Source organism: Anopheles darlingi, chromosome 3, assembly GCF_943734745.1.
Source record: "Anopheles darlingi chromosome 3, idAnoDarlMG_H_01, whole genome shotgun sequence".
In the NCBI taxonomy this organism is placed as follows: domain Eukaryota; kingdom Metazoa; phylum Arthropoda; class Insecta; order Diptera; family Culicidae; genus Anopheles; species Anopheles darlingi.
Window position 1 is genome coordinate 56,104,542 of NC_064875.1, and position 15,000 is coordinate 56,119,541.

General features: G+C 48.6%; 3 protein-coding genes across 9 annotated transcripts in view; 1 reads left to right on the forward strand and 2 right to left on the reverse strand.

Moving 5' to 3' along the window:
* The window catches only part of LOC125954950 (transcription factor SPT20 homolog), a 90,049-nt gene that overhangs the window by 19,801 nt on the left and 55,248 nt on the right, over window positions 1–15,000 (reverse strand). The window lies entirely within an intron of this gene.
* The window catches only part of LOC125954955 (vesicle-associated membrane protein 2), a 16,117-nt gene continuing 2,000 nt past the window's right edge, over window positions 884–15,000 (forward strand). The window contains exons 1-7 of one of the 7 annotated variants that reach the window (XM_049685673.1): window positions 884–926; window positions 2,878–3,302; window positions 3,440–3,588; window positions 8,640–8,665; window positions 10,285–10,423; window positions 10,520–10,678; window positions 10,753–10,804. In XM_049685673.1, the coding sequence (XP_049541630.1) occupies window positions 8,640–8,665; window positions 10,285–10,423; window positions 10,520–10,678; window positions 10,753–10,804 (376 nt within the window). In that variant the 5' untranslated portion in view covers window positions 884–926; window positions 2,878–3,302; window positions 3,440–3,588. Of the gene's footprint in view, window positions 947–2,814; window positions 3,308–3,439; window positions 3,589–8,639; window positions 8,666–10,284; window positions 10,424–10,519; window positions 10,679–10,752; window positions 10,805–11,766; window positions 12,856–15,000 lie in introns of those variants that run through there. The other 6 variants (XM_049685674.1, XM_049685676.1, XM_049685675.1 and 3 more) reach the window with 6 other exon arrangements.
* LOC125954958 (nuclear protein 1) lies at window positions 6,221–7,336 on the reverse strand (the record flags this gene model as incomplete). The annotated part of the gene is made up of 1 exon (XM_049685682.1): window positions 6,221–7,336. A coding segment is annotated over one exon (393 nt), but the record flags the coding sequence as incomplete, so codon positions are not given.

Consider the following 15,000-nt stretch of genomic DNA (forward strand, 5'->3'; position numbering starts at 1 on the left):
TACGTGTGCATGCCAGCCAGCGAGAATTGTGAGGATCGGTTGGCCACTGGGTGTGTGGAGGCGCCTTCCTCCGGGATCGGGGAACAGTGCGAACCCCCGGCGAGGCAGCGGAAAGCGTAATGTCAAATGTGTATTGTAAATGTAAGAGCAAAAATGCCGAAAGAAAGAAAGTCAAAATAAAGTCTATACATGAAGAAACGAATGGGTAAAACAAAACGATAACCAACGGGTCGCCGTTATTATTCCGTTATTTGTTTCAGTTTGTTGTTTCAGACCCATTTTTTTTTTGTCTGCTTACCATGCGTCTCCATCGCGCTTACCAGGCGTCTCCATTTCGCGAATCGATCATGTGATATGTCGCGTAAAGTAAGTTTTTATCGAAACCCATTGCAAGTGAATTACTTACCTTCGTACTTCGTTCTGTTTCTTCGATAGCTCGAAAGCTCCAAATGTTTGCACAGAAAGCTTCTGGTGGCCTCCCTTCTGGACAGCGACGAAAATGGCATTGCTTCCAACGTGCTCCTCCGATGTTCGTGGCGCACGTCGCACTGAGAACCCCCTCCACACACCCGCTTCCAACGGAGCGGATTAGCTTTTCCCGTGAATCAACCGCCATTCATGCTGGCCTCGGTGCTGTGGCGTCAGCGGCCTGTACCTCATTGACAAATCGCGTGGCACCAACGCGCGTGAACTCGCGGTGGTCGGTCTGGCCTGATTGGCAACCCTAACCGCGCTGGCACTGGAAGAGGGGACCATTTTTCTCCAGCGACCGATACCGCATGCGCCACTGGAAGCCCGGTTTGCCTCCCCTTGTGCTGAATTGCAATCCATCCGCATCCAGTGACGCTAGCTGAGCGCTCGGAACGGTGTTCGGGCTCGCAAACGGCATCTGAACGGCAAGCCGACTGGTCGTGTGTTCCTCCGAGGTGCAGTAACGTTGGTGGTGGTTGTGCTTGGTTATTTCTCTCTTCCTCCCCCCTCGGCCCCCTCGTGTGTTGTGTGCTTCTTCCTCATCGTCAACCGCCTTCACTAAGCCCCCTGTTCGCCCCTTAACCTACACAATTTTTGCCTTTTAGTGCGCCCTCGCCACACACACACACACACACACATACACACACGCACTTCCCCCTGGTGGCAGCAATAGAGGACAGAGGTGTGACCGTGTGTGTAGCGTGCGTGCCTGCATGTGTGTGTGTGTGTGCTTGTCTGTGACCCGTTAATTGTGAGTAGGTTTAAGAATGGTCATTTTCCGAATTTTCCTTTCGCTTCCACATGCCCTGGACGAATGGTGGTGAATTTGCGAAGAACTCATCATCACCATCATCATCGCGATGTGTATCGTTGCGTGAAAAAGGAACCGATGTGCCGATCAATGAGTAACATTTTACGGAAACTATGGAGTGCTAAAGCTCACGCTTTTCCTCGTCAACTAGGACGCACCAGCAACCTTAGCAGCTGTGGTAGCAACTCCATGGCAAGTGGTTTTAGAAATCAAGAAAAAAGCAGCCAGTTTTTCCACCATTCCATTGGATTGGTCATCCGTTTTTCGTGGAACCAGCTTTTCTTCACCACATTTGTTCACGTGGCCCGTGGCTGACGAAGAAGAGGGAGAAAAAGAAGAAGGGGTTTTTCGAATCACGCTGAGAGAGATAGAGAGAGACAGAGAGAGAGAGAGAGAGAGAGAGAGAGAGAGAGAGAGAGAGAGAGAGAGAGAGAGAGAGAGAGAGAGAGAGAGAGAACATTTCTCGGAGGAGAGTGATCCTGCCAATCCTGCCATCCTGCTCATAATGCTGTCTCTATCGCACCGTCCATCCGTTTATTGGTTAGGCGTCCTCGTTGGCCGTGAGGATGGTCACCGAACACATACAACAGACACACACACACACACACACACATGGGCACAGACACACGTATCATCGCACATTTATCTGCATTGTCGGCCCACCTCTGCCACACATATGATATCACCCGATAACGGCAACTCCGTGGGCGCACGCTGACCCGCTCGCTGGGACCAATGAAAAATCACCGTGACCGTGTTTTTGCGGCCATCCTTCAGGATAATCGCAAACAGGACAATAGCGTTTGTCGACGTTTGTGTTCGAAAACCCGTACAAATCCGTGATGTGCTCCATCGCATGGAGGCCTTTTGCGTAACTTTTTCAGCGTGCAGAAAGCTTCTCCTCTGCGCCCTAAAGGATCCCCTTTTCTCATCCAGCTAGCACTACCAGATCTCATCATGTTCAATATTTGATTGTCCTCCGTTCCTTGGCCGCTTGTTGTTGCTTTCCTTTTTCGGCACCATTTAAGTAGTTTTCGGGCAAGGCAATCTTAGGCCTGGAAACTAAGTCTAATGGAAAATATGTGGAAGATATTGATTTCCGCACTTCCGAAAGTTTCCTTTCGGGGTGGAAAATGCAATTCGATTCCAAAAAGTTGGCTGGTGGAAATTCTCATGTGACATTGATGGTCGTTTTCATCATCGAGCGCTACTTTGTTTCTATTCCTCTATCGCCCTCTCGCTCGCACTCACACACACACATACACTCCTGAACGCTCTATCTCTCCCGTAAGGACACTCGCTGCGCGGCTCCTTTCTGCGAGCTATCGCCATCTCTATCGCACTCTCTAGCGGTACGCTCTCTTTGTCTCTCTATCTCTTTCTTTCTCTCTCTCTCTCTCTCTCTCTCTCTCTGTCTCTCTCTCTGTCTCTCTCTCTCTCTTTCTTCCCCTTTCGTCAAGTCACCCAAAAATAAGTTTTCCAATCCTTCGAATGAAGCACACACACACACACACAGTTACGTGCAAAAATAGTGGCACACAAACCGTCCAAGAACGTCGTCCTTATTTGCCACACTTTCCAACGCATTTTCACAGCCTCGTTCGACGGAAGGGAAAAGTCAGTTCATGTTGGAAGTGTTCCTCCCTCGTCCTTTGCGTCACGTCGTCAGCTAACACGCAGCGGGTGCGCAGGAAGCAGCAGCAGCAACAACAGCAACAGCAGGAGCAGAAACCGTGAATATTCATCGCGTCTCCGCGTGTCTCAAGTGTGTGCAGCGAGCGCATCAAAAGGAGTAGGCTGCGAAGTGTGTGCACAAGGCACGTGTACGTGTCGTCCTTCTTCCCGGAGCAGCAAAGCCAGAGGCCCCCAAAGTGTGTGTGTACAGCAAGGTGTTCCGTGTGTCAGTGAGTTTCAGTGAAAAGGGGAAAGAAGAGCAACGGCAGCAGCAGCAACGGATTCGTCCCTACAGTATCAAAGTGCAGCGAGTGGCCATTCCTGGTAGAAAATAGTGAAGAGCGAGGTAAAGTGAGCATCGGAAACGAAAGGCAGAGCGCTTATGTTGAGTGGGAAACATAAGAAATCGCCCGTATCAGCAGTGCCAGTGTGCTATTCTAATCAGCGTCCGTTTGTGTGTTCATAATCATCTACTCCCGGTAGCACTTGGTCTACAAAAAAAAGAGCACCAATTCAAACGCCTCATCGCGAAGCAGCAGCCTCGGTCGATCAGCATACCAGTGACATCCGCGCTCACCAGCAACTGCACAGGACGTTCGTGTGTGTGTGTCTAACTAAATCCAATTGAAAATGTAAGTATTCCTTGGCAAGTGTATCAGCATTTAAGCAAAGTAGTAGTGGGTCATGCTTCAGATCATCAATTCGCCAAAAGGATTGGAAAAATATCATCCCTAACGGATGCATCCCCCCACGTAAAGGAATACGGTGTGAAAATTGGGATACTTTTCGCTACCTAGTGTTTGTATGTGGTCAATCGTACAAGTTGTACGCAAGGCGGATCCGTGACACATCAATACACACAAGCAACAGAGAAGAGTGCGATCCTGCTGCTGCTGCATTGCATGGTGTAGTGCTATCTCGCTTGCACCTGCAAGTAACCTTTGGGAAAATGGTTTCCCCCTTTTTCGCTCTCTCGCGTCAACCGGTTTTCTCTCGCAAAGATTTTCCACCGCTCTATAGCTCTCGATCTCTCTCGGTTCGAATACATTGAACTAAATTTACTCTATGGTAGTGACAAAAAGACAAATGGGGAACCTTTTTGTAAATCAATGGAAATATCTATTCTAATCGATGCTCAACGAATGGCTTTTATGTCGTGGAAGCTACATAAACCTTACTCCATCGAAAAACGAATTGTATTCTGGAATTCAATCGCCAGGATAGCCACCGAGAGAGAGAAAAAAAGAGAGAGAGAGAGAGAAGAAGAAGAAGAAGAAGAAGAAGAAGAGAGTTCTACTTCCTCCTGCGCACACGCACACTCGCTTGTAACTCCACTGATGTTATCAGTGTTCGTTTGCAGCAGCAGCAGCAGCCACGACGGTTTGCTGTTACTTTGCATCGTGCAATCCGATGCAGCTTTTCTGCAGCAGCTGCTATTGCTCCCGTAGCCTCGCACACCCTCGGGAACTAGAGCATAGAATGGAGGGAAAAAAGAGTAAGAAGCCGCCGGTCGCGGTAGCGAACTGGGCACGATTCCGGCGCTCCTTCTCGCATTCCAAAGACTGGTTGTTCTATTTTCAACTAATCGAGTTTGCATCTTGTCGCACATTCTACGTAGCCTACTGTTCGTTGTCGTCGTGCGTCGTTTCCCGTTTTGGTTCTAAATTTTCTATCGATCGAGAAAAATGGAAATCAATGGAATGGATTATTCTGGAACATTCGTAGCACACAGACACGCTGCAGCTCTAACTACCCCATCGCCCCATTAACTGAAACTCGATCAACGGCCGCTTTTGACCCCCCCAAAATAGCTGCACCAATGTGCCTCATCTAACACACGCACATCGAACAGCGGCGACAACAACAGTTCCTCTCTCTGCTGACGATTAATGTGTGGCCTCCGCGCATCCAAACCATACGCGCGGCCATGGGGTGCTAATGGCGCAATCGAAACGCGCTGCTCTTATCGAGGAAGACCAGCACGACGACGACGACGACGACGACAACAAACAAGGCGACCACGATTCATGTATTCTCCAAATAAGCAGCTCATGTTCTGCGTTACTCTGTTCCGGACGGGTGGGGAGCTGGCATCATGTGACAAACGGCCACGAGGCCAACGATTTCGTCGAACAAGCAATTCTCAACCGGACTCACCTGATGGCGCCTGCTCCGTTTATACGCATCTCGGGCTCGAGGCACCAGCAATCTTGGGTTTGGGCGAAAGCTTCTCTCGCGTGATGCCAGCAAGCTTTCGGCATCTGCAGGACACAACCAAGTCGCCCAAGTGTCCCATTCCCTTCTTTTGTTGGCCAAATGTTATCAAAACACACGACGCGACCGCTGATCGATCTGGTCCGTCCCTCCACCCCCCACGGAGAGGGCGCCCATCTGGGCCCAAGTGGCCAGTCAGCAATAAATGTGCTCCTGATAGCCGGGAAAGGTGCACCAGCAAAAGCAAAATATAAAAAAAGGGCGATTAAATAGGCCACGATAGGTTGAGTTGGTGATGCGATAGCGCAAGGCCCTTATCAGCCTCCGTATCGCGGTGGTGGTGGTGGTGGTGGTGGTGTTTCACCTAGCTTATTGGCTTCGGGAAGTGCCTTTTGAAGGAGAGATGCACTCCCGGTCCTCAAAACACAAGCGAGGGCCCTAAAACCACCCGGTACCCGGTGATGAGATAATATACATCATATTGTTTTTTTGGATGTTTATTTTCGTGACCGGCATCGGTGTACGCCGGTCGATCCGAAAGTAGAAGAAGAAGAAGAAGAAAAGGCCCGAAACCGACGCGCAGTTTGTAGCAAAGTTGTTTAGGCCGGCGCAGATCCGCGGTGGGGCTGGCGCGATAATAACAAACAAATAACATCGCTTGCAAGAACCGTAGCAACCGGTTGCGTGCGGTGTGTGTGCGTGTGTTTGAGGCGAGGCCATGAAAGGTGAGGTGAGGTACAGACACACGGCATACCGGTTTCGAAATGCGTGCGCGAGCGATGGCTTGCCAAGCCAAGAGCACAGAGAAGGCGCAGAGAGAAAGAAGAACTTCGCTAAGTAAGCAGCGGGCGTGCGCGCGCGCGATATAGGTAAGTCGCAGTAAGCGTCGCTGCGAAACGCTCGGTGTAAACACGCGAAGCGAAAACCAACGAGAACGACGACGAGAACAACAGAACAACGCACAAAACAACAACAGAAAGAAACTCAGCAAGCGGTGTTTGCGCTTTGCATCGTACCGCGTACGGTGGTGATAAGGAAGGAGAGGATTCCTTTAGTTTTAATTTTTAACATTTATTAAAACATAATAATTAGCTTTTAAAAAAACGTATTAACCTCGATGTATAGCTAATAATTAATCACACACAAAGTAATAATTATGCATTCATATACGCGAGTGGGGCACGTCGACGACACTACCACCAACCTCCTACACACACACACACACGAGAGGAGCAGAATTTACAGTCTAACCGAGATAATGGGAGGAGGCAGAGGGGCAGGGGGGCCTGGACGTGACTTGAAAGGAGGAAGAGGGAGTGCGTTTGTAAGGGCAGACGGTGGCGGTGAGGTCAGGTGATGGAACCTCGCCTTTCTGCTGCTGCTGCTGCTACTGTTCCTGCATCTTCCATCTCCTGGCGCAGCGCACCCGAGAGCGCGTTGTACAAGGGGAGGGAAGGATGGTTGGATGGTTGGCAGTGCACGATGGCGACGACGGCAGATTGCAGCTGTTTCAACACAACACCTCCTCCGCCTCCTCGGATCCCTCGCCGTCCATCCCAAATTCCCTGACTCTCTGACGACGACGACTACGACGACGACGAGTCTTCTTCTCTGGCACCAAGTTCTCTGCAGCTCTGCACCGAATGCTCCGTTGTTCGGGCGGTCGATCGATTGCCAAAAGACAGCCGAATGTGTCCACCACCGTGCACCGTCGTCGCACCTCTCTCCGCCGCACACTCCGCCGGGGATAGGGGACGGTAGCAGCGAAGCGTTCTACTTCGCTGGCTGCTTCTTGTTCGATTCCGTGTTTTTCAGCTTGGTCACAATCTTGCGCGAATGGCCGCTCGGATCGTGATGGTTGGTGTGGTCGCTCGCCTCCTTCTTGCTCCGATTCTTGCCACTGTGCCCCGAGTGGATGTGCTTCTCCATCTCGAGATCGTACTTATCGTAATCGTCCGACATCTTGGCTGCTACGATTCGCCGTGGATGGATGGAAGGATTCCTTGTGTAAACTGGATGCTCTGCTAATCGCTCTGCTTTGTGTTGCCTGCTAGTGGGCTTGGGGCGCCTTCCGTGTGCGCACTTCCGATGATGTTCACGGCTCGGTAGACTCACTCTTACTGTTCTCCCTGTTACGGCTGCGGCTCGCTTTTTACTGCTCCAATGTCAAACACGCAATGGGGGCCACCACCACGATACACGCCTTCACGGTCGCGCGCGCAATCGTCGTCGTGTTGGTTTCGTTGTGGAGCGGAGAGTCGTCCCCCGCCGAGTGTGTGCGTACTGGTGGTTGCAGTCGCAGCCAGCACAGTTGCCTTGTTGCCGATGTTTTCATCGAAAACAAAGCAGGCTGAGCTGAGCTGTTTCGATTTGGTTTAAGAGCACGTTGCTGCTCCACACACGCATATTTTGACGATCAACGAAGATCGGCTTGCTATGATGTTCGTATCTCTATCAATTATTTATCTGTCAGTTGATTTTTAGAATTAATTTCAATCAATAGAGCAAAAGTTTGTTAAAGAACGGTCTTGTTCTTAACATTTGAATGAGCATCGAGAACGGCGACTGCAACTCGTTCGCCCTCTAGCGTAATGCCAATCAAGCAGTGTGTCTTGGCTAAGAAGTCCTGGCCCTCGCGAACTGCGTCGTTAAAATTGCAACAAAAGTGGGAAAAACCGTAGGAAAACCCCGGGACGGAAATTTGATCGCCACCGGTTCCGCTAAATTATCGATAAGCTCACCGGCTGGTACGGAAATAGATCAAGAGCGCCACGTGAGCCACCAGCAGCACCACCACCATCAGGGTACGACATCAGATGCAGATGTAAAAATCGATTTTCGGTTCCAAATGCCCACAGCAGAAATGGAACCACCTTCTCCTACCGGTCTCCCTCCTGGTAAGGCGTTCATCGTTCGTTTGTTTTACATAAATACGCCATCACGCCACAACGGGGACCGTGTGGGCGGTGTGAGCGCCATGTAGGCGCGTCATATGGAGCCATTTCCTTTGCTACTCCCAAGGAAAAGGCAACCGTTTTTGCTCGTCTTTACGCCATTGTCCTATCCTGTCGAGCTGCTGGCTGCTAGCTGCTGCAAAACAGCTGTCTCAATATGGGCTGCTGCTGCTGCTGCGCTGGCCGACTTTTAAATGAATAAAAATGACTCCATTGTGAAGCACCAGAGACCAGAGCGGTCACACACACACTCACACAACCATCGTTTATCATCCGCGTTTTCAATGAGTCATGCCACCCGAATAATGTGAATCCTTTTTTCTCTATTCTTTCCTATTGCGTCTCTTGTGTTGCCAACTGGGCTCGCACTCGTTACCGTTACCTACTCTGCTACACGACAAACACATCTTCTTCTACTTCTACGTTACTTTACAACATTTTTATACAAAATAAACCTCCCCACAACATCCACATCTCACTACACCGTACCGAACCGTCACGTACACTGAACACAGATGAGTGCAGAACAGCAGGCAACAGAGTAAGTGAATTGAAGCACGTCGACCAGACTAGGCGACGTTAACACCAACCAACGACAGCCATTAACCTGCATGTTGATTAGCGAGTTTCTAGTTTCTAGTTTTGTCTTTCAACTTTACAGTTTCCTGCTTTCCGTTTAAGTTCATTTTATCCAACGCTGCTCCTCCGTTCACTTTTACGCTGTTCCTTCCGTTTCGTATTTCTATCTCGTTCTAGTTTCTTGTCTGTTTCTCGTTTCAAAGGTTTGGGAGGTTTTGGTTCGTTTGCTTTAACCAATAGAGCATGCATGCAGTTCACGCCATCCCCTCCGGAGGTCGGAAGCGAAACCGAAAGTGTCGATACTTCATGAAATACCTTCAAATGTCGCATTAGTTCGTTTGCATACACGTGGGCGGTATAGAGGAAGGGAGGTTTGCTGTTTGAAGTCTTCCTTCCCATACTGCAGTATGGGCTTCCGGTTACAAGCCAACCCTCCCCGGTCTCTGACGCAACCAAAAACCCGGAAGGCTCCACAAGACGGCCACCAACCGTGGCCCGTATGGTGGATTACGTTCGCAATCATGCCCTCGCTTCTTCTACGTCTTCTGCTGCTGCTGCTACTTAGCACGTTTTGCCTTGGATCCGTTCCCTTTCAGTTGGTTCAATTGTCACTACGCGCTAGCTGCTGGTCCAGCGTTCCCGTTTTGCCATTCGGACGACCGGACGACAATGATGGCTGGTCGGCTGGTGGTGAGGTTTCCGCCACGTGACGCATGCGCACTGTCTCGCTTCGGTCTCCCCTTCTTTTGCAGGCCAATCTGTATTGATTTCCTGGTATTATGATCCTAGTGGTATTATAGGCCAACACTTGTTGTTGTTTTTGTGTGTCCTAAAGCGACGCAGAAACAAGCACCAGCAGTAGCAGGAGTAGGAAGTAGGTTACAAGTAGGAATCTGGATCCCTAGAACGGACGGGCCTAATGTTTATTATACAATACCTGCAGGGGTTGTAGCCGAGATTGGTGCTCCAAAAAGGAATGGTACTTCGGTTCGCAACTGCATTGGCGTAGTTGTGCGTGTAAGCTTCTTAGTAATTGGCCCTCGGGTCGAGGGGTTACCTCTGAACTCTGTACATGACACGCCAAATCCCTTAGAACTTGCCCTAGAACTAAGTGACACATCCGCTGGATAGAAGGTAACACACATCAACAACGCAACATAAAACGCTCCTTGTTAATGCTTCGCTGGTTTACTTCATTCGTTTCGGTTACTCAACTCAACATTACACACTAACCACGGAAACACTTGGAACAGCTCTTGGAAACTGTCATTGGGAGGAACTTTGTTATTGAAATTCGGAATCAGGATCGGTGGATCAGCTGTGGTTCTCACGAACTTCCGTGATTCGCCAATCGATCTAGAGCATATCACCTTCTTACCTTGCTGCTGCCACCACTCGAATGGACGGTTAGAGAACAGGAAGTATATACTATTGCGTTACTATTGTTCTCGATTTACAATACGGAAATGTTTTGATCATGGTTGTTGACCTTCAAATACGTATACACGTTTGCTATTGCTTGTCTTTCTAACTTCTGCTTCTGCTGCAACCCAACCTATGTCTTCCTTTTGCATCGGCCAGGTCGGCCCCAGATGGTCTTGCGCCGGGAGCGGCAGCGGGAGGAGAGCCAGGAGCGGACGGAATCGTCGGAGGACCAAGAACGCCTCAGCAGATTGCGGCCCAGAAGCGACTGCAGCAAACGCAGGCACAGGTCGATGAGGTAAGGTAGACTTTTTGGGACTCCCAATCTCCGTTTCCTCGCCCCCCTATTTCACTGACTCTCTCTCTCTCTTACACACTCTATTGCTGATCATAGGTTGTGGATATCATGAAGACGAACGTCGAGAAGGTGTTGGAGAGAGATCAGAAGCTATCGGAGCTGGACGATCGAGCGGATGCGCTGCAGCAGGGTGCGTCACAGTTCGAACAGCAGGCCGGCAAGTTGAAGAGGAAATTCTGGCTACAGAACCTGAAAGTAAGTAACAGCGCACTCACCAGTGGCTCAACCGTTATATGCTTTATGCTACATCACTTTTCCTTCCCTTGTAGATGATGATAATAATGGGCGTCATCGGTCTGGTTATACTCGCAATTATCGTAGGTAAGTGAGCCCTACGCATAGTCGGAATAGGGTCGGAAGGAGGAAGGAGAAAGGGAATGGCGAAGAAAAGACAGCTACGCTACTGGGTATCGAACGACATGCTGCGAAGATGCTTCAGGGCATTCGTAACCACATCCGTCACCATCAGAGGATCATTGTGCCCGCTCATCACTAACCATCTCGTCGTCCAATCCATTTCAATTCCATAGCGAATTACATGTAGACAGTCCCACACCGTGCGGGTTGTGGTGGTTCCGGTGGTGGTGATGTGTGCGTATTGGCATAAGCCTGCCGCACCCCACCGATCACGATCTTCCTCCACTTCCCCAACCGCCCAAATCGTACCAACGAGCGATCGAAAAGAACCAAAAAGAATACCGTTTAAGCGAGGAAGACCGACGAAGGTAGCGTGGACGGAGCCGGTGGGGGTTAACGGGGTCCGAAAAAGTAATCCGTTCCGTTTCGTATTGTCCTGCTGGCGCAATGTTTGATTATTTTTTTTCAGTATACAATTGCGCTTTACCTCTCCGTTCGCTCCGTTCGGTGGTTTGATGTTTTTTTGTGTTGGTCTTGTTTTCGCCAGAGGTCGTCCCACGATCCCTGGCTAAGAGGTCAATGTCGTCGCCCGTGTGTCTCTTAATGCCACTAATTATTTTTTGTTCCCTTTTTTATATTGCGGCTTGGTGTTCGTTTTCCTTTTTAGTGCGATAGACGTGTGTATGATTTAATTGTACGAACGAAACCGTGGTTCGTATCTCCGCCAGCGCCAGTCTGTCAACATCCTTGACAGAAGTTGAAGGAGCGCCTACTATGATTACCACTAAAGATGGCTTCGCGCATTCGTTCGGTTCCGATAAATCTCATGCGCTTTCTCTTTTTTCCCGTTTTTTCTCTCTTTCTCTCTCTCTCTCTTTTTCTTTCTCTCTTCTACTCTACAAACTTGCTCCTGCCCCCGTGCGCAGCAAGAAATTAAGCTTCGACACACCTTCGACCACATTTCCACAGCATAAAGAGTCCCCCGAGGTAGCCGGCAAATGTTACAATGTTTCGCAAAAGCCCCGCAACAGCAGATTCGTATATTCGTGAATAAAGCCACAACAAAAAAAACCAAAAGGGACACCAGAGCGCGCCATATTCTGCAAATTCCGCGCGGATCCTGTTTTCCTTTTTGGGGGAAATTCGCACAGTTTGTGCCTGGTTTTCGGGTGGGCGATTGTTTTCCCCGGTCCCGGTTTGGATTGCTTTTGTTGATTTAATTGTTTGTTTTGGATGGCACAAGCACACCTCCATACCAGGGTCTGCCGGTATGGGCCGTCCATTTGTGAGGCGCAGACAGCGCGATGCGCTTGGAGGAAGGAACCGGCGGGTAAATGGTGTCCTTCGTATGTATAATCCCACACTCCATATCCATATCCAAAGGAAGGAAATATTAAGAAACAAACAAAAAAAAAAAGGTGGAATAAGTTAAACAAGAGAAAAGAGAGAAACACCCTAACAAGTATTAATCCGAAGTGCGTTGTGTGAGTTGATAGTAAAAGAGCAGCAAAAGGTAGCAAAGGAAGAGTAAGAAGAGTTATAAAGAAAAAGGAATCTAAATTAATGTTAAAAAGAAAACAAAACAAAACAAAACAAATAGCAAACCAACAAAATCACGATAGTGCTACGATTTCGGCCAATGCAATGAGACAAAAGTTGCGTGCTCAACGCTCAACGACCACAACGTTCTTCGAGATGCGGCGCGTGAAATGCTGAAGAGAAATGGCAAACGGAGAAATGGATTGCATCCCTCCTCTTCTTCCAATAACAAAGCGAACAACAAAAAAACCAAATTGCTTCGTCGCCCTCCTTCTTCTTCTTCTTCTTCTTCTTCTCCGACCGACCGAACCACCCACGAACGAATGTCCTCGAATGTGTTCGCGAGACCACCGCGCGAGTCCTTGCGTCCTTACCTTCTCTCCTTCGACTACGACTACGAGTCCGACGCCAATTCCGACATACGATTCGCGTGCGTGTGCCGTATTTCGACGTAAAGCGCAAGTGACAGCTGAAGGGTGAGAGAAACGATTAGATCATCCAAATCCTCCCCACCCCTCACCCTCACCAATTAGTACTATCCTCTAGAAAAGCAAAACCGTCCCGCTCCGCCCCTTGTATCTTGAATGTGCGCTGCTCTGTCCCACCACACACTGTGGCTGTGTACTGTGCCTGTCGTATTCCCTTGTTCGTCGTTCGTTGGAAGTAGCGTAGTAGTGATAGCAAGTAGTAATAGTAGGCCATTCTATCTAGATTGCACTGGTTTTGTCATGATGATTGGATGGAACCGATTCACCACCATCAGCAATGGTTGTTCAGATGTTTTCTGTTTTATTTCGTTTATTTATGCACAGTTGCTTGTCAACATTTTAACAAATTGATGATCCACTGTTACAATCTTATGTGAAACTGTTGCCGATGGTGAAAAGAGAATTGATTTATCATAACAACGTTCCTATCACTTATTCGCTTCTATCCACCTTCATGAATTTTGTTTTACAGTTTTTTTTTCTTTTCGATTTTACGAAACTTTCACGAAACACCATGGTGTTAGCTTCTATTTGCTGAGTGGATTGAGTCGATATTAGCTCCAATTTAGCACTGATTGGTGGTTGTGTAGCTAATAGAGCGCATTATTTAGCCACAGTAGACGCATGTTTGTAATTAGCAAAACAAATTATCATACAGATAAGGGATAGGGAAAGTACCGAGCTGGCTGTTTTCTACGGCTGTACGGTTCTGGAAGATCTGGAGTGTCCCCGTCCATTGCACGTAACGCGATTTTGGATTTAAATTTCGAAGAAAATCAAAAAGCAACCGAAAACCCCCCCAACCAAACCAACCATACTTGGCCAAACATTCGAACATTCAGCAAAACAAAGGAAAACGAGAAAACACAAACCAGCAAACTCAACTCAAGCTACAGAACCCGGCACCGGACAGCAAATCTTTTGTGCTATCACTTTCTCATTCTATCTATCTCTTCTCTCAACTCAGTGACTCTGTGTTTTTTTGTTTGTTGTTGTTTTCGTTTCCATTTCTGTTTCTGTTTTAACAGATTTCCATACACATTGTACATCATTTTCCATTTCCACGTCTTGCTGGAGCTATCTTCATGTTTTATTCTTTATTCTCGGATACTTCCAGCTTTCTTTCGAAAGTGTTTCCACTATCTTACTAACTCTTTCTACTCTACTCTAAACCCCGAATGAAAAAAGACACAGCATACAGTCACAGTTTCACGAAACGCTTGCACCAAGTAAGTGTGATGGGAACTCGAATCCTTTTAGAACCACAGCAAAACGAAACAAACAAACTCCCCACTCCTCACGACGCCTCTCCAAAGCAGCAGGAAAACAGGAAAACGAAACAAATCAAACAGACCAATGAGACACCCCAGGAAACAGAGATTACAGAGAGATGCTTCCTTCTAAGCAAACTCCAGCATTGCTTCTTGCTGCATCTCTATCTCTCTCTCTCTCTCTCTCTCTATCTCGCTCTCTCGCTCCCTCTCTCTCTCTCTCTATCGCCCTCTGTCGCACTCGTAACGGTTGTCTCTGCCTTTATGTCTCGCTATCTCTCGGTGTACTACTCTCGATCATGCGATTCTCGTCTTCTCGTACTGGGTATTACTATAAGGGGTGTACAGAGCGTGTGTGTCTGTGTGTTTGCAACCGTTTGGTAGTCGGTTATGAATGGCAGCAAGTAGCGATCATCCCTCCCACTGGGATCACTTTGTACAGAGCAGCATCCTCGCCCTCCGTGATCCATTGATGGAGGTGAAATGATGATCACTCTTGATCGGAGCCATTGATCTTCCATCGATTGATCACTACCAAGCGCTAGGTTGTGTTGTACATTGGCTTGTGTGTGTATGTGTGCAAATGGTGGAATGTGTGCACTGGTGTACGTGTGCGTGTGTGTGTGTGTGTGTGTGAATGTTAGCGAAACCAACCCGTTGCTCTCCCTGTAATGTAATGCTCTGCAATCCTCCCCGACCACCGGTACCTGGTTGGTTGTAGTGGTAGTGTGCTTCCTTCCTCTATCTACGGCTAAGGCACGATATCGATGTCCTGGATTCACGGGGGCTTCAAAATGCCCTCAAAACACACATAAAAATCCGCTCACTTCGAACGCATACTAATTTCTTTTCTCTGTTTGCT